Here is a 25610-nt window from a genome sequence, read left to right on the forward strand (position 1 = left end):
TTAATTATTATTTAATGAACTCTTTAAATTAGAGAGACTTATTCACATGGTCACAGTTGGAGTCCCAAGGGCCATACCCTCTGGCCACAGCAGACAGAAAAACTGCTACCTGGGGGCCAAGCTGAGTGTGCCAGGATCCTTCTCAACTTACCGGTCAGGTACCTCGTTTCTCCCTCTGTATGGAGGGCTGGATAAGTGACAGGGAGAGAAGCTGGGACCATTACTCTAAGGAATGCCTTTCAAATGGCAACATGAGGACCAGGGAGATGGAGTTTCCCACTTGCATGTTTTTTGGGTCTTGCCTATCCTGATGCAGGCAGCCTAACTCTAAATATTAAACATAGTTAGAAGATTAGCCTTAGAGGTGGTCACAAACCTGTGTTTTTAGAGGACTGAAAATCCTGGAAAGAAGGCCAAAGAAGGCATAAGGAAAAAGAGCAAAGGAAGAAAGTAGTCCAAGACAGTTCTAAATCTTCTAAAACATAAAGAATTTGGGGTGAAAATGAAGAAATCCAAGCATGGATTTAAAGCTGATGAAAGGGATCTTTTTCACTTTGAGACTGTTCCTAATACTGCTCAGATCCACTCTCATGACTTTAATTTTATCAAATTGTTGTCATTACTAAAATAGCTCAAGTAGAAATTACTCTAAGAGATGCTGTCAGGGTGTTTTCAGAGGTTTTAGCAAAGAAGAGGAGAGGTTGTATTTTAAAGATACTGTAAAGTTCAAAGAAATGAGAATCTCGCGAAATGTAAGGAAAGTGGAGCCGGCATTAAAAATGGGCACAGAAAACAGAAGTCAGAGGGGACCCTGGCAGGACAGGGCCCGTGAGAGACTACAGACAGGATGGACTGATGTATGTAGGGACTGCTGTCTGCAAGCTGGGAGGAAACAGGAGTTCCAGAAACAGAGTAAAGAAAGACAGCTTGCTTCTCAGGTAAGCCAAAAAACATAACCTCAACTTCTAAGCCAATAAAGGGCTATTGACCTTTCAAAGCTATCAGAGACATAACAGGAATCACAAAAAGAATTAGTGGTAGTTTAATATAATGTTAAATTCCAGGAAAAAATCACTGTAGAAAGAACATAATTGGGGGACACAATGGATTCTCTAGGAAGAGAAAGGGTTCAGAGCAGGGCTTGGATTAGGGTAAGGGAAGTGAGGTGCTTGCTTTGGACATAAAATTTAAGGGGATGTCCCCCCCAAAAACCCTCAGTTATTAGGTAATATTTTAATTTAATACTATTTAAAAATCAGAATTACTGTGAAAAATCCAAAATAAACAAAATATAAAATTTTAAATAGAGATACTATCAGTATGTCTGATTTCTCCTCTTGCCTCAGGCTCTGATATGGCTAGGCACAGATTCAGAGGCACTTTTCAGAAAGACAGTTTATTTAATAAGATATCTTACCCTAAAACTTGCAGTGTCTAAGTTCCAAATAGCCTGCCCTGCATTTGCCTTGTTACAAGGATGGTGAGGCTGACTTCCCTTCCCTGCCTGGGATTGCAGGGGTGCCACAGGGGGAATCCTGGTCCTCCCATGTATGAGATTTAACTGATAGAGGTAAACTGTGACAGAGGAGCATTATTCCCACCAGCAGCAGCTTCACATCTAAAATGATCAGGTTAGCTTAGCTCTTTCCATTTCTGCAGTTCTTTTTCAAGTTAAGAGTTATTGGTAGGCAAGTGTTTTCACAAGAAGGATTTGTGAAGAAAAAGCCCCGAGCTCGGAGCAGATGTTACTAGCCAGTAGTCTAGCTGAGGGGGGTGCAGTGTGGACAAGACTGCTCTTTGAAGGCACCTCTTTAACCCAACAGCATGGGTCGTTTTCTTTAGATAGGTAAGTAGAGCTGGTGAAAGGCTTTTCTTCCTTCCCATAATAGACAGTATATCCGTCATGTGCAGAAAAAGATTAAGTAGGGTCAGTACCCAGATTTTCTGTTTTGCCCCCTTGTCTTTGTACTGTCACAGGGTTTTTCAACAGTGGCACAACTGACATTTTTGGGCAGGATAATTCTTGGTTGTGGGGGCTGCCCTGTGCATTGAGGGATGTTTAGCAACAGTCCTGGCCTCTATCCACTAGATGCCAGTAGCTACCCTCACTCACCATTTTGTGACAACTGAAAATGTCTCCAGACATTGTAAATGTCCTTTGTTGGGACAAAACTCTTCTGGTTTAGAACCACTGTGCTCTCAAGAAACAAGCCTACCAACTATGTTTTCTCTTTCTCACTCAGCTTTCCTCACTTCTTTTAAAGGTAGAGTGTCTTCTACTGAAATGCATACTGATTATTTCATACTATCTAATGGTTTATATGAGACCTCAGCATCTTAATGGGTATATTTAAAAGCAGTAGGTTATAGAAAAAAAACCCTCACCAACTATTGTTTAGTATCAAATATATTAGATAGTTTCAGCCACAAGTAACAGAAAATCAGATTCAAATTTATTTGTACAATAAAGGGGAATTATTCTCAATCAGCTAAGCTTTAAAAATCAGTAGATCTGTTAGCTCAAAATTTTTTAGCTCTATTTTTTGGTCTTAATACCCTAAACAAACAGGATTTTTTTCCCCTAAAACCTGCCCCTTCTGACTGGTAGGCTTCTCATATTTACGGTCACAGGCTCTCAAAACGTCATGGGCATCTATGATCCCTTTCCCGTGTTTTCCACGTTAGTCAGCTCCCAAAACATTTACACTTTATCTCTGTAGTATCTCCTTCTCTTTCCTCTGTTCAGGCCTGGACAGGTACAATAATGTACAAACTGGTTCTCTCCCATTCCAATTTTTTCTTGCCAATTAATCTTTCCAAAGCTTAGATTGTTGTTCTGCTGCAAACCAATCTAGATGTTCCTGTTTCTTACTGATTAGCAAGACTTCTGACCCTAAGCATTCAGAATTCTTAAGTTCTAGCATCAGTTTATGGTTCTAAACTCTTTTCCCAACACACTTCTAGTTATAGTGAGCTTCAGACAACTAGAATATTCCAGGTTTTCCAAACATGCCCCCATTTTTTGGACTTGAGCCTTCCTTTCCAAAACCTCTTTTCTTCTTCAAGGCCTAGCTCAAAGGCCCCATGTCTGCACAGCATTCCTCCATCTCCACAATTGGAGTGATTGCTTCCTCCTTTGCTCATCTCTTGGTGTCTTCTGCTTTCCACTTTAGATTTGTATTCTTGCCCCCCTCACCCTTCATATTCAGAGGTGATGCTAATGCTTTGAGGTCCTAAGCTAAATTCATTGATTAGTTAAATTATGTTCTTTCATATAATTGATTCATATTTCCTGTGCTGGTCATGCTGTCATACACAAGGAGACAATTTTTTAATATCTTGTGCAAGGAGATAGTGACATGGAAATTCACCTACATAGTTCATTAGTGTTGCTTATCAAATGCCACATCAGCTACTTCTTTAGGCTCTGCCTTTTTCACTAGCTGACAATCATGGACAGAATTACTTCATCACCCTCTGCCTCAGTTTCTTAATCTATAAAATGGAGATAATAACTACCTTATAGAATTGATAAGAAGATTAAATGTGTGTGTGTGTGTAAAGTGCTTGTAACAGTGCCTGGCATATAGTAAGTACTATGAAAGTTATTTATTTATTTATTTACCTATTTATTATATCCACTTAAAATAGCTTACCATTTTCTTGAATGCTTTTGGGGAAATAAGCACAGAAGTTAATGAGAACATCTAGTCATAGCTATTAAGAGGAAAACAAGTATGACCAAAATACTAAATTTAGACTGACTTAAATATACTAAATGCTAAATTTACAACATTTCATTATTAAAGTTTCCTTATCTTACAGTACCACAAATACTGGTATTGAAGCATTTTATCATAAGTATCTTCCCAATCATGTCTTTTGAAGTGAAAATCTGTGCACAGATCATTATAATTTTAACTCAAAGTAGCTATTTAGTAGGTAGAAATGCAGTCAGAATGTCTAGAATGGTGTACATATTTACTTACTTGCCATAGCAAAAATCAAGATTTATTGCCTTTCAAGATAAATTTTGAATAAATATTGACTTTAGGCTCTCAATCATTGTTTACCTGAAAGACCAATAAATCTCGACACTTCTCAACCTGAGTTGGAATCTACTTGGTATTAATTCATTTCATACAATTTATAATCTTAGTAACAACATTCCATGAAGATTAAACAAATAGTTTAGCAAGACTAAAGAGTCTTTATATTTTCTTTTTTCTTTTCTTCTCCTTCAAAAACTTAATTTTTTCTGTTTGAACCGAGCTTGGGCGAGGGCTCTAGGGTGGTTAAAAACTGCCCATTGGCCAGAGTAGGGAGAAGGCCCTGACACCAGGGGGATGCAGAGGGGCCCTGCAGAGTCCACTGGGCCCACAAGGCTCCTCATTCCGCTTGAGGGTGAGCCTTTCCAAGAGATGCCTGCTCATCCCGGCCTGTGGCAGTTAGGTGGCTGCCATCTTCTTCCTAAGTTTCACCTCCACATCGAGGAAGTGGTTCTGCAGGAAGCCACAGAGGTGGAGGTCTGCGTGGGCAGAACCCAGGGCCTGCAGATCACAAGGGCCTGGGTCAGTTCTTGTCCAGGGCCATGGCAGCTTCTGTGGTGTCCGGGCCATCACCCCCCTCCTCTCGGGACGACTTATGCGTGTCCCGGAAGAAGGTGCAGCCACCGTGCTGCTTTGCCTCTTCAGGAGAAGCGTGGTGCCTCTGAGCTTCTGGGCCTAGTTGCTGAAGAAGTGGCCATGCCCTCCACAGCCACATCATTGGGGTGGAAAATAGAAGCCCAGAGAGAGGAGGTGTAGGAGGTGCACAGATGCAGGCTAACCAGGCAGTTGACAGTGGCTCCACCTCAGTGGAATAATTTTGATGAATTTGGGAGCTTGTGGTTGGTCAGCAGTAAGGAGCTAACCACAGAAAAAAGTATTTGGCAGGTCCCAGAGGCAGGGGACAGCCAAGAAAATGGCCCATGGTGTAGCTGGAAAGGAGGGTGGACGGAGGCTAGAAGAAGGAGCGTCCCCGGGTCTGCTCCATCCAAACACTGTTGAAGCAAGATAGATGCATGGGAACGCTGGGCACGCTGCCTGTATTTCAGTCAGCAATAATTACCTGAGGTGATTTTCGTTTTATTTCTTACTGAAATATAATACCTTTGGCACTGTTAATATGGCATACAAATCAAAGCTGACCTACCTATTTAAATATTCATTGCAAAACAAAACAAAAAACTTCACCTAACATTTTATAGAATACTTTAAAATTTTAAACCAATTAGTGTTCATATTGGTTGTTTAAAAGAGATTTCTTTAGTTGCCTTAGTCCACCAAGTATAATCAACACGATGACATTTCATAGCTGGCCTCTGTCTTGGACAGTTGATGTTTGTTGGTCCCAGTCTCCTGTGTCTGCCTCTGTCTCTCCAGATACAATGTGTACTGAATGCTCACTGTGCCAGGCCCAGTGCTGGTACTTACAGGTATAACATTTGCCATATTGCTGTGTTGAAAGAATTATTTAGTTAGGTACATCCATTTTGTCCAAGAAGAGTAATTTACTTCTGTTATATTCTTAAGGACACAGGTGTCCTAGCAACAGCTACAATCCATTCTACAAGTGCTAGTTTAAGTTCTCCTAAATGTGTGCTGGTCACAATAGGAACAGTTTTCTTCCAAGTGTCACGGGTTTTAATGTGTGTCAGACCTCTGCGCAGCCCAACTTCTTGAGTCAAAGTTTTGGCCAACAATAGTATTGGTTTCTCTTACATAACCTCTCATTGCTATAAAAGCCATTTATAAAGAAATATAAAATGAAATCCACGAGAAAAAAATCTTTTCTGATGAACAGAAATGAATTTCAGTATAGCTCTGGAAATGACCAGTTGGTCCCTTTCAGGATTGAAGTTGAGTATGTGTATTCCCTCCCATCCATAAAGTTTCATTCCCTGGGAAGAGAATTCACTGCCAAAGGACTTAAAGCCTTGTGGAGAAAAAGTTTTGAATTATTGCCATCTGAAGTGAGCCCATAGGGACTACAAGTCGTGTGCCATACTGTTCACATCAGCAACTGTAGGTGGTACACAATTGATTTTTCTTCACTTCCCTTCTCTTCCTTTGGTTTCATCTGAGTAGATTGTCAATACCTTTTCCTTATTAACAGGCAAAATACATACTCAGAGGCATTTGTTTTTATGTTCTCCATCCAAATACTTCATGTCTTAACTGATTTTATGATAAAGTAGTTGTCTCCTACTTTTTGTGGGTTACCATCTTGTCATAAAAATGCAGAGTAATGGGATGTTTGAGATAGGAAAAGTTTTAGATCACTTATTCCTGAGTGTTTTCTCAATGTTCCTACCTCTTTCCATTACAGGAATGTAGAATTGTGTAGCCTCAGTCCCACCTGTGTTGACTTGAGAACACGTGTGGTCAGTCTCATTGATATCCCGGCTCCTTTCTCCCCTGGAGCGGAGGGTGAGAGTCTTGGGCCCAGGTTTGCTTTGCTTTCACTTCCTTTAATGGGTACCAAGCTACACTGCAAAAATTGCTGCTGTCCTGTGTCCAGAAATCCTTGGTTTAAACACTGTGCCCAGCTTTGTGCTAACCCCAGGGCCATTAAACAGAATTTACGATTGTATACCCAATGTGATGCCTTATTTTAAAAAGTACACATTCAGTACTTGACTACTTAATGAGTCAGTGGTTACAGACTGTAAGCTAGGAAGGCTAAGTTCTTTATGACTATCCCCACACCAATTCCTGTAAAATAGCAAGTCATTGAACCCCATTTCTGTTTTCTGTCATTTTGGAAAATTTGGTTTCTAAAGAATATGACCAAAGTCCAGGCCTTCAAGCCACATTTTACAAAGGGCTTACCACAGTTCACCATCCCATGCCTGACACTGGACAGAAAGGAGGAGGGAGGGACAGCACAGTCCTCATTGCCCTCCTCTGGCCATCTTTCTCTACCATGTGTGCCTACAGTAGTAAAAGAGGGCATGAAACTTACCGGGATTATTTTCTCTGTTTTAACAGAGCAAATGAAAATTTGTCCTCTCACTCTCTTGATGTCTTTCCCTCCCTTTTATAAAGGCACCTTCTCTTCTTTCTCTTTGCCCCTGTTCTTTCTTAGAGCACTCTAACTTCCAAATACTGGATTTACCATAACCAAATTACATAAAGGGGCTGATGTGGCTGACCGGGCTTTAGAAAACATCATGTGGGTTCTTAGATTCACCTGGATCTAACCACAGCTCCTGTTACTTTTCTCATAAGCCCCCGAGTTTTCCACCTGCTAACGCATATATGAAGTTGGTAGCTGTGAAGTGTAGCAAGAAGGCGCTTGTCTCCTTCTCAGACCTCATTCAGCTCCATTAACACCACATTGCAGCCAATTGAACTAACTGGGTGCACTTGTTAGAAGAACGATTGTGCCTTTGTGGAGAATTATGCCAAAATTTCTGCTTCAAACCCCAGCAACAGATTCTTTTGGGTGTCTTAAGTAAAAGGCCATTTGGGAAATGGACTATACGTGCTGCAAATAGGATTTCAGTTGGTTAAATGGTGACATTTGTTTTCAAAAGTGTATCAGAGGGGAACTTAAGCCCTTCAGAGCATGTGTTCATTAAAGATTTGAAGTGGGCTGGGAAGCAATAAAAAAAGGCCAGTGAGTTCTCTTGTGAGATAGTTTTTTATTCCTATGAATTGAATCACACTGAAAAGTTTCAAAAAGAGACTGGAAAGAATGTATTTGCTTTGATCCAATATGTGAAGTGTTCCCTACTACAAATACCCTTTAATTTAGCAGCATTCTTGAAAAGTCTATTTGAATGTACCTAAAAATATGTAAATAAGCTCTAATTAGTTATTTCAATTAATTATTTTTTGTTTCTGCGGCTCTGTTTTTTTCCCTGTAATGTAGCTTGTCAGAGTCCAGCTTTGGCACCCTTCAAAAAATGTGTTTTTCTAACAGTAGTTATTTAGAAAGTACTTTTTTTCCCTCTTTGGAACCTCACAACGATAAAATGAAATCCCAGATTGTGTATCTTGATGGGGAATCGTTTCAGACATTTTTTAGTCCATGTTTGCTAGTATATTACAGAAGGAAACCTTGCAGTTAATTGAAAGAACGGGTGTTTCCATCTTTACATAAATGGTATGTGTTGTTCTTTAGAAAATGAGTCTGCATCAGACCACTAACTAGCCTCTAAACTTCTTCACTGACCATCCTATGTTCTTTCAATAACAAATACATTGGATTTGGAGATTAAAAGTTTTAATCTTTCTAAGTCGAATGAGATGCTTTTCAGTGAAGACCGTGAATACTCTGGAAAAACACTGGCAAATGAACTCAGGTTGTTTCTACATAGCAAATTTTTGGAAATTGACTAAGAACCTGAAATGTGTATTTTAGAAGCTTAGAAAGGGAACTATTTGACAAATCATGAGCTTTTCACCAAGGAGTCTGCACACCCTCTGTACTTTACTTGAATAGAAACAGAATTTTAGAGCTTGGAGGCACCCACGTCCCTCACCTAGGAATGAGGAGCAACCTTCAGCTTTTACCCACCGTCACTGGTGGCAGTTGGGTGGTTGGGTAAATATGCAGTTTCTGAGCTCTACCCTAGACCTACAAAATCAAAATCCTGGGTGAGGAGGGTTGTCTACATTTTCTACAAACATCTACAGGACATTCTGATGCCCACTGGATTTGGCAAATCACTGATTTCAGCTAACCTTTATTTTCTGATGAAGACAGCAGGCCTAAAGAGTTTGATGGGTCAAGTTCACAGGGTGCCCCAAGCAAGAACAGGCATCCTAACTCTAGACTAGTGCTTGTCTATACACCACAAATCCCAAACTATCCTAAGCATGTGGATAGGTTCAAACTTACTTGTGGGTCATCAGGGCTGGGTTTAGCACTGAGAGAAGGAGAGCTTGGTTCTCAATAGGACATAAAGGAAAAGACACCCAAGGCCTGGAGGAGAGCTGTTGTGCTGCTGTTTCTCTAATTAATGTCTGAAGAGACCCTTGCCATGGTCTCCCAGCCTTTCTCTGTTTTATGAGCCCAGAGACCTGTGCACAGTGGAGAGGATGTTTAGTTTATTTAGTTAGCTCACATAGTTGAAACTCTGGTATATTAGGCTTTGGACCTGTTAGCCTGGTTGATAACACACATTTTTAGGCTGCATGCTTTCTTGAGATGCATATTTGTACATTTTTAATATTGCCAGTGTTTGTCACATCTAGAAAATTATAATGAAGTCATTAAATTTTTTAAACTGATAAACCCAGTAGTACCTACTAACACATATATAAATATTCAGCAAATGCTTTCTGATGTTAATTATATCCAAATTTCAAATAACCAAAAAGCTAAAATAACCTGTTTATTTTTGCTGTGTTCTCTGATGAGAAGTTAAACTGTAATGATGATCTTGAATTTCTGCAATATCACAATCACTTTCTAAATCAGTAGGAAAGATTGAATTCTCTTCAGTGTTAAGTCAATTTGTCTACTGATTTTTGGGAACAGCAATATCTCCATGTCTAGATATTGTTCCACTGACCTTTCATAGTCCATATATGAACACATGTATAATTTATAATCCTTCAAATGGGCAATGTATTTTCACAGGGGTATTAGCAAAACTAAGCTGTTTTGAGAGGCAGGTAACCAAGTTAAAAGAATCAATTCTGGAAAAGTAGGGGAAATTTAAATCTCCATATATGTATGTGGATTTTGTGTGCTAAATAACACTCATTATCAGCCCTTCAACATAAACCATTACTGATTGTCTGCTATATGTAAAGCTGTGTGTTAAGTGCTGAGGATAAGAAATAGATATGAGGAGTTCTGGTATAGTTCTGGCTGGACAAGCACGTAAAAATGTGGTCAGTGAGTGCAGCAAATGGCATTCCACATTCATAGCCTAGTGACTGTGTCAGCATCTCCTCTGCCCAAAATGTGTGTTGATTCTTCCTTATATTTCATGCAAATCTCATCCTTCAGCCAATCTGAAAAACAGGAGCTTGTTATGATTTTGTTGCTACTCAATAGTAAAGAAATAGCTATTCTACAAAAGAACAATATTAAGCTCTTCAATTTAAAAAACAGTAGGATGTAACTCTTCCTGGAGGATGCACTGTGAAACTATTTGATTACTGATGCCATTTTATTTGTTATGAAAATGAAAGTTGTGTGAATTTTGTGATACTTTCATTTATGGAGTTCATGTGAATCAGTTTCTTCTCAGGTTGGCAGTTAAATAAACATGTTTGGAGCTCCTTTAATGGAAGTGGGGTGCAACACTGATCATTGTATTATTATTACTAAGAGTAATTCATTTTACACCCATATCATGAAATAGGCCTAATGAGAGATTCTTTGATCAGTATTGTCTTGATCCCACCATGAAATGGGCCACTTGAAAGGATTTCTTTTTTTTCACTTTTATTTTTTATTGAAGTATAGTTGACATAATATTAGCTTTAGTTGAACAGCATAGTAATTTAACATTTAAAGGCATTATGGAAGGATTTCTAAAATGAAACCCGCAGAGCATAAATAGAAGAATATTGTTGCTGTTCGTATAATCATGATTACCTATTCTGGGGCTGCCAGGATATTGTCCTTTGGATTGATTGTGACAGAATTTCTACATAGAAGGTTGTTCCTCTTATCTAAAGAAAAAGAATGATTTCTTTGTGTCAGGGCCATGATTATTACTCCCCTGCAGTACCAGAATGGTGTTCACACACTCATGGACTTCCTTGGACATGAAAAAGGCCTTAGCACTCACTTGCAGTAAACCACAGGTCTTGAGTAATAGGGAGGCTTTGGCAAGGTGGAGATCAGAGAAGAAGGCACAATGTAAGGAGAAATCATATGCACCAGTGTGTGGAGGGTGGAGTGAGCACACTGCGTTTATTTGGGGAACAGTAAAGAGAGTTTTCTGATAGAAATAAAGAGGTTATATTCCCAGTAGAGAGTAGTAGGAGTGGGTAGTTGGAAAGATGAGATGGGGGGCCAAAGGGCAAATTCCTTTCATTGATTTGTAAGTAAAGGAAGGCTACGTACTAGTTTTAAGGATCATTTTAGAATCAGACAAGCCTGGAGCCTAATCCAAACTCCTCATATTGGCTGGGTGACCTCAGATAAGGTACTTGGCTAAAACCTTAGTTTATTCATCTGAAAAACAGAGCTGATAATATCTTCCTCACAGAGATATTTGTGGTGTGTGCAGGTTAAGTTAGATCCTCTATGAGAAGCCCCCAGCAAAGTGTCTGGTGGAAGTCGGGTTCAGGAGGAGAGAGTGAGGAGCTGAGAGCGGGGTTGCAGAGAGAAGGATCTCTGGCAGCTGTATGAAGAGGTGGAATCAGAAGAGACCAGAAACAGGGCCGGCCAGGTGATTGGTCGGGCAGCCTCTCAGGAGGCAAGCAGGTGGGAGCTATCTGGCTAGGAAGAAAGGGACACATCTAGGCATTCTCTGCGGTGTTTTTCTTATTGCAGACTTCTGTTAAACCTGAGGGCTGTGTAACCTTCTTCTGTGGTGTTACAGTGCAGTCACGGGCTCTGTCTTTTACCTTGAACAGGATGCCAGCGATCCATCGGCCTTTCCAACGGGAAAGCCAAGGTGTGCAATTACAGCGGGTGGTACTACTGCAGTGGCTGCCACGTGGATGACAGCTTTCTCATCCCGGCGCGCATAGTCCACAACTGGGACACGTCAAAATATAAGGTGAATACAAGAACTGGATTCGCTTCATAATAGCAGTTTGGGTGTTCATATGCTCTAGATCCTACTTAATGCTTCATAAATACTTCACCTTTTAAAGCTGTCTTAACTATGACTTTTATTAATTTCCTCATTTAAAAAGACATATAGCAGCTTTTACTTCTGGGCCTTGATAAGTAACTGTAGTGCTAAAAGAGAATTCTGATGGAGAAAGAGACCTCACTTCTTATTTTTTATTAGGTCTTATCTCCAATATCACAACACTATAGGAGAACAAAAACATATAGGAGAACAATGCATGCAAGAGCCTGCTAGTGATCTTTGAAAGAAAGGACTTATGTCATTCAAGATATTTCTTGTAGTAGAGTAGCCTTCCTATTCATGTGAAAGTTAGTCTTTTAGAAATCCATTTGCCTGGAACTAGAACCTGGAGAAGCTATGAGGATTTCTGGGTGGGGGCCCACACCAAGGAACAGTGCACTGAGCCACCTTCAGACCTCCATCCGGACCACTGTTCACTAAAAATGGGAGGAAATGAGCAGCACAGCTATATGCTAACAGCTTTGCAAGTAACTGCTAACAGCCAAGGAGGATATCCAAAAAGTACCAATAGCAGACTTGGTAGTTATAAAAACACATTAACAGAGGAGAAGAGGAGGACTGAGCACTGGGACACTCCAACCTAACAAAGTAGATGAGAGGAGGAAGCAGCAAAGGAATGTTAGCTAAGGGCTCATGTTCTCCACTGCTCCTGCAGTCCTGCCACATGGACGGGAACCCTCAGCATCACTACACAGAGTGGTTCAGTAGCCTCCTACCTTTGCTTCTTGCCTTCAAGTCTTGACCCAACAATATTGCAAAAAAGTTCTAATCTCATCTTAGGTAAATTTCATGCCTTGCCTTAGTCTCAGTTTCTTTACCTTTAGACTAGAAATGATAATGACAATAGTAGTATCTACTTCCTAAGGTTATACTGTTTGTTTAAAGACTGATTCATAGAAAGCACCTAGCACAGTGTCTAGCACATCATAAATGCTTAATGAATGCCAGTTTCTGCTATGATCATATATAAGATAAACACAAATCTCATAGCCTGACACGAGACCTTTTGTGATCTCTAGTCCCTGTCAGTCTAGCACCTTCGTCCACTTCCTTACTGTTCCCGTTCCTGTCCTGCTGTTTCATGCGTCTTGTCTTCCTCTTGTGCTCATTCAGCATGGCAAATCCTGAACCCAGCTCAAACCTCATTTCCTTTCCTAATTCTTTCCTTCTGCTCTACCAGACAGAATTATCATTCTCTCTTCTTATACCTGGCACTCTGAATATAGGCTATAAATATATTTGCTATGTGTGTATTAGATAAAATGTGTTCAGAGGGGAAAGAACACTAGTTGAGTTTGGTTTAGATGGCTTTAATGTGCTGGTGCAGGGCTGTGCCAGGTGCAGGGCTTTGACAGCTAAGAGAAGTGTGTGGAGAGCAAGTGAGAGAGAGGCGGTCCCAGCCCCATGATCACTGGGAGTTTAGGCTAGTGGCACCTGCCAATGGAACATGTGCTAATCGAAAGAGCTAAAGGAGAAGAGCTGGCACTGAATGACAAAAATTTAAAAATCAGGCATGGTTTTTGCAGATGTGAGATGGTGGAAGAGATCCAGATCTGTTTGCAGTGAGCTCTGAAGGCCACTGAAACCATCAGTTTAGCCATCAGTGATGATTACAATCTTTCTGTGAAACAGAATTTTTGCCATGGTGCTCATTCAAGGGACAAGATTTGATTTTGAGAGGTCAGGTAATTAATTGAAGACATCAGGTACCCTCACTTTATTCATGTGACACATGAGGAAAATATCCTGTCAGTCCATTCTTTCCCAGGTGCTCAATGGACCAGATTTTAAAGCAAGAACAGAGCTGGTCTATTTTATCTGAATCACCTGTCACTGGCAGTAAGTAACTGTATTTCATTTAGTCCAATATCTGTATGTCTGTGTTCAGACACCAGGATTTAACTTAATGTTCCTAATTGTGAAGCTCAATTCAGACCTATCAGTTTCCAAGACCAGACAGCGTTCTGCTAGATCTGCATCCTCTCCTTAATAGCGAGTACGTGACTGGCTTGAATATCCATTTAAAAGAGTGAAAAAATGATTTTGCAGAGCAGAATGAAATCTGTCATCTTAAGCGTTTCCTTTTTTGCCCTCTGGAGTAATAATGATCCTAATTATTTTTAAAGCAGAATTTCATCTATTTTCCATTGTACATCCTGCAGATTGAATTGAGCTCCAGGATTACCCAGCAGCTAAACCCTGTCCTTGAATTCTATAGCCATTTTCTAATGAAAGTCTCTTTGAAGATAATTTCAGTCCATTCAGAAACATCAAGCATGTCAAAGTGGTTGTAAGGAACTCAAACTTAGCCTCAACTCTTCCTAAATAGTTCCCCTCTGCTATGCTTTTAAAAAATATTTTTGTATCTTAGCCTGAATATTCACATTCCATTTAGCTAGGGGTTTTCCATGTTACATAAGCCATTTCCTATCTCTCCGTCTTGAGAGGTATTCAAGGCAAGCTCCGTTGCCCCTGAAGAGCTGGGAAGTAGCTCGCTAATGGGAAAAGCCAGTTGTCCAGTCATTTGGAGATTTTGAGAGCAAATTGTAATTAAGCTCAAGATCTCCTGATTCCTCCTCCATTAGCCCACTGTGCCTGTTTTAACAGGAATCAGAAGTGTTATGTTTGAGACTGATTTTATTTAAGACTTTAACCTTGACTTTTCACAATAGAGATGGGAAAAAATACTAGAAGGAAACATTACCCCAAAGCAATAAGTGGTTATTTTACTGTAAGATTATGGATATTTTTTTTCCTCTCCTGATCTGTATTCACTATATTTTCATTAATATGATTATATTTTATTATTTTATAAAATTTAACTGTTGCTTACCTCTATATATCCTATTTCAGGAAATATGTAGTAGAAATTGTTTTTAAATGTCTCAGAATTATGAATATGATTGTTCTGTCCAGTAATAGGTAACTTCATTGTCATTTAATGTAGTGTGGGAGGCTATTTTCCACAAAGAAATTGCCTTTCACTGCTATACTTTTATTCTTTCTTTGAATATAATATACTTTCACAAGTTTCAAGATTCAACAAGTACATGGGTTATATATACAGATCATTTTCCTCCCACCTCTTTCTTCCAGCCACCCTGTCCTTTCCATAGGCAATCACATTATTCCTTTCTTGCATATCATTCCAGAGATATTTTATGTACATGTGTTATTTTACACAAAAAGTGCAAGAGATGACAGTATACATGGTACTTTTGGAGAGCTTTCCATTTAGATCATAAACTCTTTCTTGGGCTTTTTTTTTTTAAGTCTCTCCATATTCCATCATGAATCTTAGACATACACACACCAATTTATCTAACCAGTCTTTTTTGATGGACATTAAGGTTTTTTCCAAACTTTTGGCATTTAGACAGTGATCCAATGAATAACTATATACATCATTTTGAATATAAGTTCATGAATGAGACCCTGTAGATAACTTCCTAGATGTAGGTATGTGCACTTGTGTGATCGATATTGCCACGTTGCCCTCAATAAGGGCTGTATGCTGTACTTTATATCTTCTTGCAAGTGCCTTTCTTCCCTTAATCTCAAGATGTCAGCTGTCCCTTCTGTTGTCATTGCACTGCTTCTACCTGTCCTTCCCCTTTCCTTCTTTCTTGACTCTAAATATGTTGTAATCTTAGAAACAAATAAGCAAGCTGTTAGAAGTTTGTTTAAAGTAAGAATGTGTGGTGCAGAGCATGGCCAGAGCATTGTAACGTCCCCACTCATTTCTTCGGGTATTTATCAGGCACCTACTGGGCTCACCATTCCGTGCTTTGGGGACATAGTCTCTGCCTGGTGATGCTCTGACTCCAATGGAGGGAGAGAGACAGTAAAGAAACACAAGTGATACCTAGATAAATGAAGTGTTTCTGGACTTTATTTTTTGTTTTAGAGTTAAAATCTAATGAGAACCTACATGCGAATGTACTGCCTAATTATATAGGTTAGATTCCAATTGTAGCTCACTTGCTTTGTATTTGGGGAGGAGGGAAGGACAGAACAGGGGCAGAGATCACATCTCTTAAAGAGTGATGAGCAGATGGTTTATGGTAGAATTACTAAAAAAAAGAATTGTGAATATAAACAATGTTAAAAAAAAAAAAGCATGGAGCAGAGTGTCCAGAGATTTGAGTTTTGGCTCTAGTTCTACCACAAAATAACCATAGAGAAGTCACTTAAGTTCTCCAGACCCAGTTTTCTCTTCTATGAAATATAGGTGCTAGATTAATTAATTCAGCATTTCTCAAAGTACATTCCATGGAGCATTAACAAGTTCTATGTGTGTTAATAGATGTTATTCAAAAAAAGGGTTTCAGAGGAGGGCTACAGCTAGGCCCGCTTTAAATGGAACAGGGTCCCTCCCTGGGCACAGACCCAGGGAGAACACAGCCCTGGGTCTCACAGCTTGGCAAGAGCATGGAGAGCATTAGAGAAAGATGCTCCTTCCTATGGCTGGTGAGCAGGGCTCAGGCTGGATTTCATCTCCCTGATGTCCCCTGCCCTGCTGTCCCTCATACAGCCTGTACAACATTTAGCAACTGCTGTGTTGGTAGTCAAATAGGTTTAGGAAGTTGCTGGTTTAAGCAAGTTTTCTTCAGTATAAGAAGTCCCTGAGCCAACATGCTGCACTTTGAATTACCAAGAGGAGAGTGTGGCATATTTTGTGATGGACCTCAGAACAGCTTTTTTTGTAGAACTACTTTCCTTAGAATACAGGTTGAGAAAAACTGAACTACATTATCTGTACCAGTCCTTGTTAGTCTAAGACTATGTTCTCATCTACGTTATTTTATTCCATTTCTCTCCTTGAACAAAAACTGAAGTCCTCACTACCACCACCACCAGCACCACCACACCATCTCCAAATTGCATCTACAGTTAAGTATCCTTGCCCCAGTGCTTTATTACCCAGGGCTGTTTTTGTGGGGGGCATATCAGGACATGTCCCAGAACCCCGCCCTCTCAGAATTATGTAAACCAGAGCACTTGAGAACTTTGTTTTTAAGGGGTAGCTGTCACCACCATAGCAAAAGACATATTATGTCCAAATCTGTACTAATGATGCTTAATGTTCAAATCAAGTAACAAGTATGTTTGTTTATAAATACCTATGTTTATATAGCAGATTTGGTCATCACTAATCTGCAGCTACTTTATAACCCGATGGTGCTGTTTTCTACAGTTCCTGTGTGTGAAGTGGGGAGAACTGTTTCCCCCTGGACTTCCTCCCTCTCAGCTCTCATGAATCATGTAGACTGCAGGGATGTGGGAACAAATGGCAACAAAATCACTCTGAGCTGAATTCTTACAGCTTAAACTCTTCTGCTTATAAGCTTAAAACGCTATGAAAAATTAGTTTCTATTAATACTATGAAGGTCATTAATAAACACTAAAATTATTTAGTAAATTACTAATAGGTCAATAGGTTTGAAAAATATCAACCCTATCAAAATGGTTTCTAATGTGAGTAGAGTGGGATCACGGGAAAGAATGTCATCAAAACCATTCCTTTTGGGCTCATCCATCTGCCCAATGAGTTGAGTTTTCATGGACATCAGAAACAGCACTCAAGCTTTTCATGTTTTTCATAATGTGGTTGGCAAGAAGTAGGACAATAGCTTTAACTCTCAAGTGGAATGTATTTGGTGATCACCTACAACTTATGTAATATTTATATTAAGAAAGTTTCTCTCACATAAACTTTATCACCTAAGGATATCATTGGCTTCCTTGCTCAAGTAACTATATGTAACATTTTCTTTTTTAAAAAGAGAATTACAATTGATTTGGAAGTAGAATCCTCATGCCAGTATGCAGGGTTGTTTAGAACTTTATCAGTGGGATACAGTGCTCTCTATTTTACAAAACTAGCATTTCATGCCAAATTTTGAGTTCTCAAAAATTCCCTCACCAGTGTAAGTGGTTGATTCTCCAAAAAAAAACCGAGCATGTGCTCAGCCTTGCTGCCAAAACTGGCTCATTGTGGTGGTGATTTGTTCATATACTCAGGCAGCCGCAGGCACAATATGCTCTGTATCCTTAACACTAGTTAATAATTTTGTGAAGCAGTGCCTTAGACATTATTGAAACTAGCTCTGTTTTTGTTTTCAGTAATTTCAGCCTGTGAATGCTGATGTCAGTAGCTGCTGTTCCATTTGTCTTCCTGCTTTTACTGTCTCTGTAAAAGACTTTGTTTTTTTCCTTTCGGGCTTAAGTACCACCTGAAGAGAGAAGCCTTTTAAGGCCTGGGAGACTGGCCAGTGCCCTTTGTCCTTCTGTTCACCTACTAAAAGGTAGCATTGTTAACCTAATTCCGCGGGGCCCTGACTCAGTATAAACACTGCTCAATAGAGCCAGAAAGACTAATTGAATTGTACAATACATCATTTTTCAGCAACAGTTTCAAGTGGTCTGTACTTCATTTCCCAGAACACCATCCGTTTTTTTCCTCATTTAAGATATTTAAATAGAGCAAATTTTTAACTATGGTAAAATAATCGAACCCAGCTCTGTCTTTCTCCAGTGAACTGCAGGCTACATGAGGACAGGATCATGTCTGTTTTATCTTCCATTAAATGCCTCATGCTTGCTACAGTATCTGGCATGTAACATGCATCTCAATGCTTTAAAGAGAGGCATTATTTAGCCTTGTTATTTCCAGTCTGGTTAAATAGTCAAAGGTTTTGGCTAATTCTAGGTGCCTCTTTGTGAGCTGATCTGCAGAGACTGTAAACTTCATTAACTCTAATTCTGCAGGACCCCAAAGCATCACATAACACATACCTCAAAAATAATTGCTTATCAGGGGAAAAAAAGATCTTACTAGAAAAAATACCATTGGTGTTTTTGGTTTTTTTTTTTTTTTTTTTGTATCTCTGTAAGGGCATAAACTTGTGTGAGATTTATAATAAAAAAGACCTTTTGAATTTTGTGATGTGTACATGGTTTATCTATTTTTTTAAAAATGGCTACTTATAAAAAGTGGTATAGAATATACCTACATACCTATGTATTTTAAAATCAGTATTGCTGTTGAAAAAAAGGACTTCATTAAGACTCTTTTTATTTTGAAACTGACTGGTATGCTGTGTCTCTATAGTTCTGTGCATTTCATCACATGTAGATTCATGTAATCACCACTATAATCAAGATACAGGATTAGTGAATTCTTTTCAAAGACAAGGTTACTTTTACCAGTTGAGTTTCTGGAAGAGAAAAAGAGAAGTCAGAAGTTAAATCATGAGCTTTTTCATTTGGCTGTGTTCAGAAAATACTACTACTTTGATATTCGAGCCATGGTTGTTTGTTTGAGGAGGTATGGAAAGCTGGATGATTCACCAGAACTAATGGAGGAAGTGTATTTTGCAGGTGTCTAAGCAGGCCAAAGAGTTTCTGGAGTACGTGTATGAAGAGCCCCTGATCGACATCCAGCAGGAGAACCCCATGCTGTACCGACACTCTGAGCCACTGGCCACTGTGGTGCGGCTGCGGCAGCGACTGAAGTCGCTACGGGCCTATTTGTTCAGCTGCCGGGCAGCCGTGGCCGAGGATCTGCGCCGCAGGTAAGAGTCAGAAATGTCAGCCGGTTGCAGTTTGTTTTTCTTTCCCACCGAGAGGGTGGCTAGATGACCTCCAAGAACGGCCTTCTGGTGCGGAGCATCTCAGGTTCTGTGGCTGTGCCCCCTCGCTCATTCTTGACTTTTTTCCTTGGAGTTCCTCTCTCCAGCTAAACCAAGCAAAATGAAAATAATCTCAATGTAACGGAAGGCTTTGAACCCAGGGGCCCAGCTCTCCCACAGTGGTGAAGCCTTCTCTTACCTATTGGCTAACTTGAGGTAATAATCTTGGAGTGACTCCATCGATCACTTCTATAGTGTCTTACACTTTTCCCAATTTTAGTTCCTATTTATTGCCAGTAAAAAATAAGCGAGTTTAAAATGTTTCATAACTAAAAATATTTTTCACTGAGAATTTAGTAGGTGGTCATTCAAATCTTATTTTCCATACAGAAACAAACTTGGTAAATGATGCATGCAGTAGAGCTGGGATTAAAACTCACAGGCCCAGGATTCTCTGCCTTTTCAAATTACTGTTGGTGCAGGCTGCTTTCCATGGCTCAGTTATCTCAGAGTTTATGGAACACACAAGTCCATACCAGGCTCAGAGCCTCAAAAAAAAAAAAGTGTCTGTTCTCATCAAATTCCTTCTTTTATGGTTATATTTTATTGGCACTTAAGTTCTCACCCTTGGCATATATGAACTAGCTTATACTTGAAATAATTGTTAATGGTGTTCATAAGTCCCCAAAAATACCTTTTAATTTTTTTATTTTAATAGAAATGACCAAAAGCATACATTAGTCATGGTTTTTGGAGGTAAGCCTGGATGCATAAGAACCTTTGGAAAGTATTAAAGTGATAGAGTTTGCTGTTTGAGATCCAGTTAGATCCAAGGAAACTGACATAACCCTAGGCATCTAAAGAGGACTAAAAAAGAACTACATATAGATAGTGAAGGATACGTAATATCTAGACAAGCTCTCATAAAATAATAATGAAAAGGCAGCTGCTGTAAGTAAAGCAAAATAATTCTCAGTGGTAGTCATTCTATTACCTAGTTGTTTTTCAGAAAGCACTAGGAAGTGGTCAGGATATATTCTCATAAAGTCTAGGCAAATTTTCATTTTAAAAGGTCAGGGCTTTCTCTGTAAGGCTATAGAATTACATATTTCAAGCAATTTACGGAGTAAACTAGGTACCAGATTTTTAATGTTCAAAGTATGTTTGTTCCATTTTCAGTACTTCTCAGCTGGTTTTTCTTGTTTTTAGATGTTATTAAAATCTGCATATGGGAATCATGTTGGATGCCTTTCTGATACAATATTTTGCTTTGGGTCAATATGCCAAATTGGTGCACACATTTAGAAATTAAATCGGAGATCCTCTCTTCATATAGATGACTAACAATACCTATGCTGTTGCAGCAGCCTGGTGGTTTGCCACATGGTGGTACTGTGCCTTATGGCCAAACCACCAGGAAAGGAATGAAAGTTCTCGAAAGAAGGTACTCCCTGGGCTGTGAGAATGAAGGCAGTAGTCTTTTTTTCCTTTCCCTTCATTTTTCTTTCCTGGACTTGCTCATGACTGTTATGCAGTGCAGTGCCTGGTACAAGGTAGGTGCTCACTCAGCAAGTGTCAAATGGATAGATAGAAGGAAAGAGGGAAGGATGGGTGGATGGGTGTTTGTTACAGTGGCAATGTTCTAACACTGAACACTAAGCAATGGCTAATATCCCCATTTTTGAGAATGAGTCATTTTTCAATTTCTTCTTTTTCTTCCCTACATGTCCCATAACACAGTGTCTGGCTCATCTTAAACCCTCAAAAGTAGTTGAGTGAATTAACAAATGAACCAAAGAACAAATCAAGTCAAAAAAGATTTAGTAGGTTCTGTATCTTAAACAAGTCCCAAATCTTTTCTTTCAGTCCCAATATACCACCCAGGTTCAGAGTCTCAGGATCAATGCAGTGTCCTTCTAACTAGTCTCATTTCAGTTTCTTTCCTCATTAAACCTTCACATCAGGCAAGTTATTAAAATAAAAGTATGGAATTCAAGAGCTGCCCAAAACAGCGTATCTGCTCTACTTTCTCAAATACTTGTTACTTCAAATGCAAATAATTATTTAACTCTTCCCTCAGTGCATTCTGTTGTGGGAATTAAATGGGTTTTTACAAATGAAGAGCTTAAATAGTGCTTGTACATACTATTATTGTACTAGTATTAATATTGCCTTCTTATCCTAGAATGTCCTTGTCTCTGGCTTTAAAAATCTTTATCAAACAGTTCCACTAAAAAGCCACCCCTGATGCCCTGTCTGCTGGAATCAATGTCCTTCTCCTGCTTCTAAGTGAGGAGAGGAGTGAGCGAGAGGAAGTGGTTCAGAGTGAGGTGATGATTCCTACAGAGCCCTAGAGGAGATGCACTGATTTTTTTTTTCAAGTTTTATTTTCATTTCTCTCTACTTCTACCTGTTAAAATAACATGTGGGGTTACCATGTTTCTCCAACCTAGTACAGAGAAAAGTATACCAGTAACAAGTGGTACTCTTATAGCTTTTTGGGGGAAGGGGCTTTTCACGGGGGGGAGTGCTAGTCTTGAGTCACTTCAAATCTTTTGGAATTTTTTTGGAAATATGACTATTAAAGGAATTTGTGTAAGATTTTCTGGGATGTCTGTACTTCTTGCAACTAAACCATTCTAAATATTAATTCTGCCTTCTTGTCTACAAAAATAATCATCGATACACAAAGGAACCATTACCCACCTAATATGCTAAGATTCCTGTCACTGGGGGCCATCTCTTACCTATATTTTACTTTTATATGGAATCTTTTTCAGAAAACAATTAGCCAACAGTATCTTCAGAGATGATGAGCTTATCCAAAAACAACATTTAAGATTTCCTTTGTTTCACTTGGGGATATGACATCCCAAGTGGGGGAGTTTATACAGCCAGAAGAACCTGCTGAACACAACTAATCTTGCATGTCCTTGATAGAAATTAAAAGAGGGAGGAATTGATGGGCAATAGGGGAACAAAAAAGAAGAGAGTCCTGTTCTTATCTAGGTGTAAAAGGCATTCTCTCCCTGCCTGGTTTTTACCTCGGTATAAGAGTAGCCATTAATCTCCAGCAAGTAGGCCCAACATGCTGAAGACCTGTCAGTGCCATATAAACAGAATAAAGCAAACTGTTAATATTACTGTCGTGAGAAAACTGAAAACAGACTGATTAATTGTATTGGTGCTCGACTGCCAGGGAGCCAGCTTTGGTCATCGCCTTATTAGGGAAGTCATAGCTTGCTTTTAGGTCTTTCATTATGAGGACCGTCCTCTTTTCCTCCTCACTGTTCCTATTATTGTTGTTAAATGAATGCCTCATTCTTGAACCCATACCGCGATCTTGACTGGCAGGGGAGATTAGTTTAGAAAAAGTCAGTGTCTTCCATGAAGACTAAAATGTTTACAGTGCCGACAATTCACTGTTTCTGAGGACTCCCAGATGGTGACCCTGCTGGATTGGTCCAAGGCCTAGTTAACTTTTCATGAGAAGATTTATTTACAATGTCCACACATGAATGTGCATAAAGAACTGTGGAAAATCTTAGCACTGTCAGGACACATCCGGATCAGTCATTAGGGAAATCTTGGGGAAGAGCCCTAAGATGAGCTTAGGGGCTTAGCCCTACGCATCCCACTGAACACAGGAATAGTGGGATATGTATGTAAATCAGAAATTACAAACGGGTACCTCTGGGCCAAATTTGGCCCTCAGACATGTTTTGTTTGGACTTTCAGGGATGGCCCCACTAGGTCTTAAAGTTGTGAGATAGTTGCTAACATTTTTAGCAACAATAATCAGGAGTTTTCATGTACATACAAAATGAAGCTCTCTGGTTTCTCTTAGAAAAATGAGAAGCTCTAATTATACAGGGCTTCCCTCATTCCTCGATAGCTGCAATCAGCTTTCTTTCTTGGACTCCTCTTTGCTAGAGCCTCTACAGCTCCCGTTACTATCCCAAACCCAGTGTCATTTGATACATAATCCATTGCTGCTGTGTTTTTCTTATACCCAGCCCATTTCATTTATTTACAGTGGTACCAGGGTCCATGTAAGATAATTATGATTTTATCAATTAAAAAGTACTTTCCCATAAATAAATAAATATATATTTTTCATAACAGCCCTTTTAGATGATAGGACAGATGGTAGGTAGAAAGAAGAGAAAGACCTGTAGCTCTGAGATGCTACATGACTTGCCTGAGGTGACAAAGGAGAGTCCACACTCAACCAGGTTTTCGATTTTCAGATAGCTGCTGCTTTTCCCAGCCATTTGCTGTTGGTGATGTCCAGGGTTCTCTAGTCTCTTACGAGGAACTGCTTTTAATTCTCCTGAAGCCTTGACTGAGGTCATTTAGGGGAGTGCAAAGGAAGGCAGGGAGGTGGCAGACAGTCACATCCCGTGAGTGGGAAGGTGGGATTGCTGACACAGGCTCACCACCAGCTCAGTCAGTCTTGGAGAACAAGGCATGATGACTGGCTTAGCACTAATGGGCGCCTTTTCTCCAGTTCAGCACTTACCAGACAGTTCCATCTCAGAGGACTGGAAATTTAAAACGAAAATGTGGAGGTAGCTTTAGGATTGTCTTCTATTTGTCTTTAGCCAAAACAGACAAACATTACTGCCTATTTCTCACCATTTCATAAAAAGCATAGTAACCCCAAAAAAAAAAAAAGAACAAGCAAACAGCCTCAGAAATCAAACAGCTTTTTTAAATCAAATACATTTAAAATTCATTCAACTATTCTGTTTTTTTTTTTTTTTCATTTTACCTTGGACTGCTAAAAACATTACCAGATCAACACCAGCTGTTTGGACTACTTTTTCAGAAATCTGATTTAAGCCATACTTTCTCTTCTAAGTCAAGTGAAATCATCCAGTCCATGGAAAAACATTCTAGAAATTAATGTGGATGCTTGAGTGTTTCCCTTTATTGGTCATCAAAATGTGATTTGGGGACCAGGGGTGCCTGGTGAATCCAAATTCCTATTACGATATAAAACTAGTTGAGGCCAATAGACAATATTATGCCTATCCTCCCAGTTGCTTAAAGCAGAATTGTACTGGTTCTTGGGAACATTTGGTCCCACTTGTTTGTCAAGTTTAGTCCTTAGCTTAGATCATTCTAAAGCAATTTAACAGCTTGACTTGGGAGTCTCAAGAGAAGACCAAAAGTGATTCTTCTACCTTCTAAGTCACCTTTTCCTGTCTTAGTTTTCACATTTTATTTGAAATTGTATCTAGCATTGGTTCTCACTAAAACATCAGCTTTACTAAATGGTGTGAGAAATTTTTATCAAAAAAGTTGCCATTTTTATTGACATTATAAGTGCCAGAAAAAAATGAGTTTGTAGGTATGTATCCTGTCAGACTCTCATTGCCTCCTCCTTCTTCAAGCAAAATTTAGCAGCTTGCTCAGCAGTTAGACTAATCCCCATAAACATTATCTGATTTACCAAGATTCCCTTTTCACTCTTCCCTTGTTACTGCAGGGAAAGCTGTGTCTGTCTGCCTTGTGAGTCCACTGGAGGGGAGGCTAGGTCCAAAGGTTGAAATGTCCTCTGGACATCTACCAGGATCTCAAACTTACTATGTCTCAAACCAAGCTAATATCCTTGCCCCAACTCCTGTTGCAAACTGGGCCTGCTGCAGACTTCCCCATCTGGCTTTATGGCACCTCCATCCATCCAGTTGTTCAGACCAGATACCTTTCTCTCACATTCCACATCCAGTCCATCAGCAGATCCTGTCAGCTTCACCTTCAGAATATATCCACTCGTCACCACTTCCATTGCTACCACCTGGGTCCAGGCCACTGTCATCCTTCCCCTGCATTATTGAGGTAACTGATTTCCCCCTTCAGTCTGTACTTAGGCTACAGCCAGAGTTAATGTGTAGATTAGATAATGTCACCCCTGATCCAAACTGCCTAATAGCTTCCCCTCTCACTCCAAGTAAAAGCCAAGGCCATATACGGTCTTATCCTTCTTTACCTCTGTGCCCTTATCTCCCCCTACATTCCCCCTCACTCATTCCGTTCCAGTCACACCAACCTTCTTTTGGTCCTTGAGCCCAATAAGCAGGCTTCTACATGAGTTTCTGTGCTCATTTTTTTTGCCCAAATAACTGCATAGCTT

The 25610-nt window shown here is 39.6% G+C and overlaps 1 protein-coding gene and 1 long non-coding RNA gene across 6 annotated transcripts in view; one reads left to right on the top strand and one right to left on the bottom strand.

Annotated features, from left to right (window-relative positions):
* The window catches only part of PLEKHM3 (pleckstrin homology domain containing M3), a 173992-nt gene that overhangs the window by 64690 nt on the left and 83692 nt on the right, over positions 1 to 25610 (top strand). For all 5 annotated transcript variants that reach the window (XR_008998196.1, XM_036920286.2, XM_036920283.2 and 2 more), the window contains exons 4-5: positions 11592 to 11737; positions 19221 to 19414. Coding sequence is in view for 4 of the 5 variants with exons in the window: in XM_036920286.2 (XP_036776181.2) it covers positions 11592 to 11737; positions 19221 to 19414 (340 nt within the window). In the remaining variant the exon portion in view is untranslated. The remainder of the gene's footprint in view (positions 1 to 11591; positions 11738 to 19220; positions 19415 to 25610) is intronic.
* Positions 19421 to 25610, bottom strand: part of LOC118929821 (uncharacterized) — a 114253-nt gene continuing 108063 nt past the window's right edge. The window contains exon 5 of the long non-coding RNA XR_008998197.1: positions 19421 to 19578. This is a non-coding gene — a long non-coding RNA (uncharacterized LOC118929821). The remainder of the gene's footprint in view (positions 19579 to 25610) is intronic.

This window comes from Manis pentadactyla, chromosome 6 (assembly GCF_030020395.1).
Source record: "Manis pentadactyla isolate mManPen7 chromosome 6, mManPen7.hap1, whole genome shotgun sequence".
Classification (NCBI taxonomy): domain Eukaryota; kingdom Metazoa; phylum Chordata; class Mammalia; order Pholidota; family Manidae; genus Manis; species Manis pentadactyla.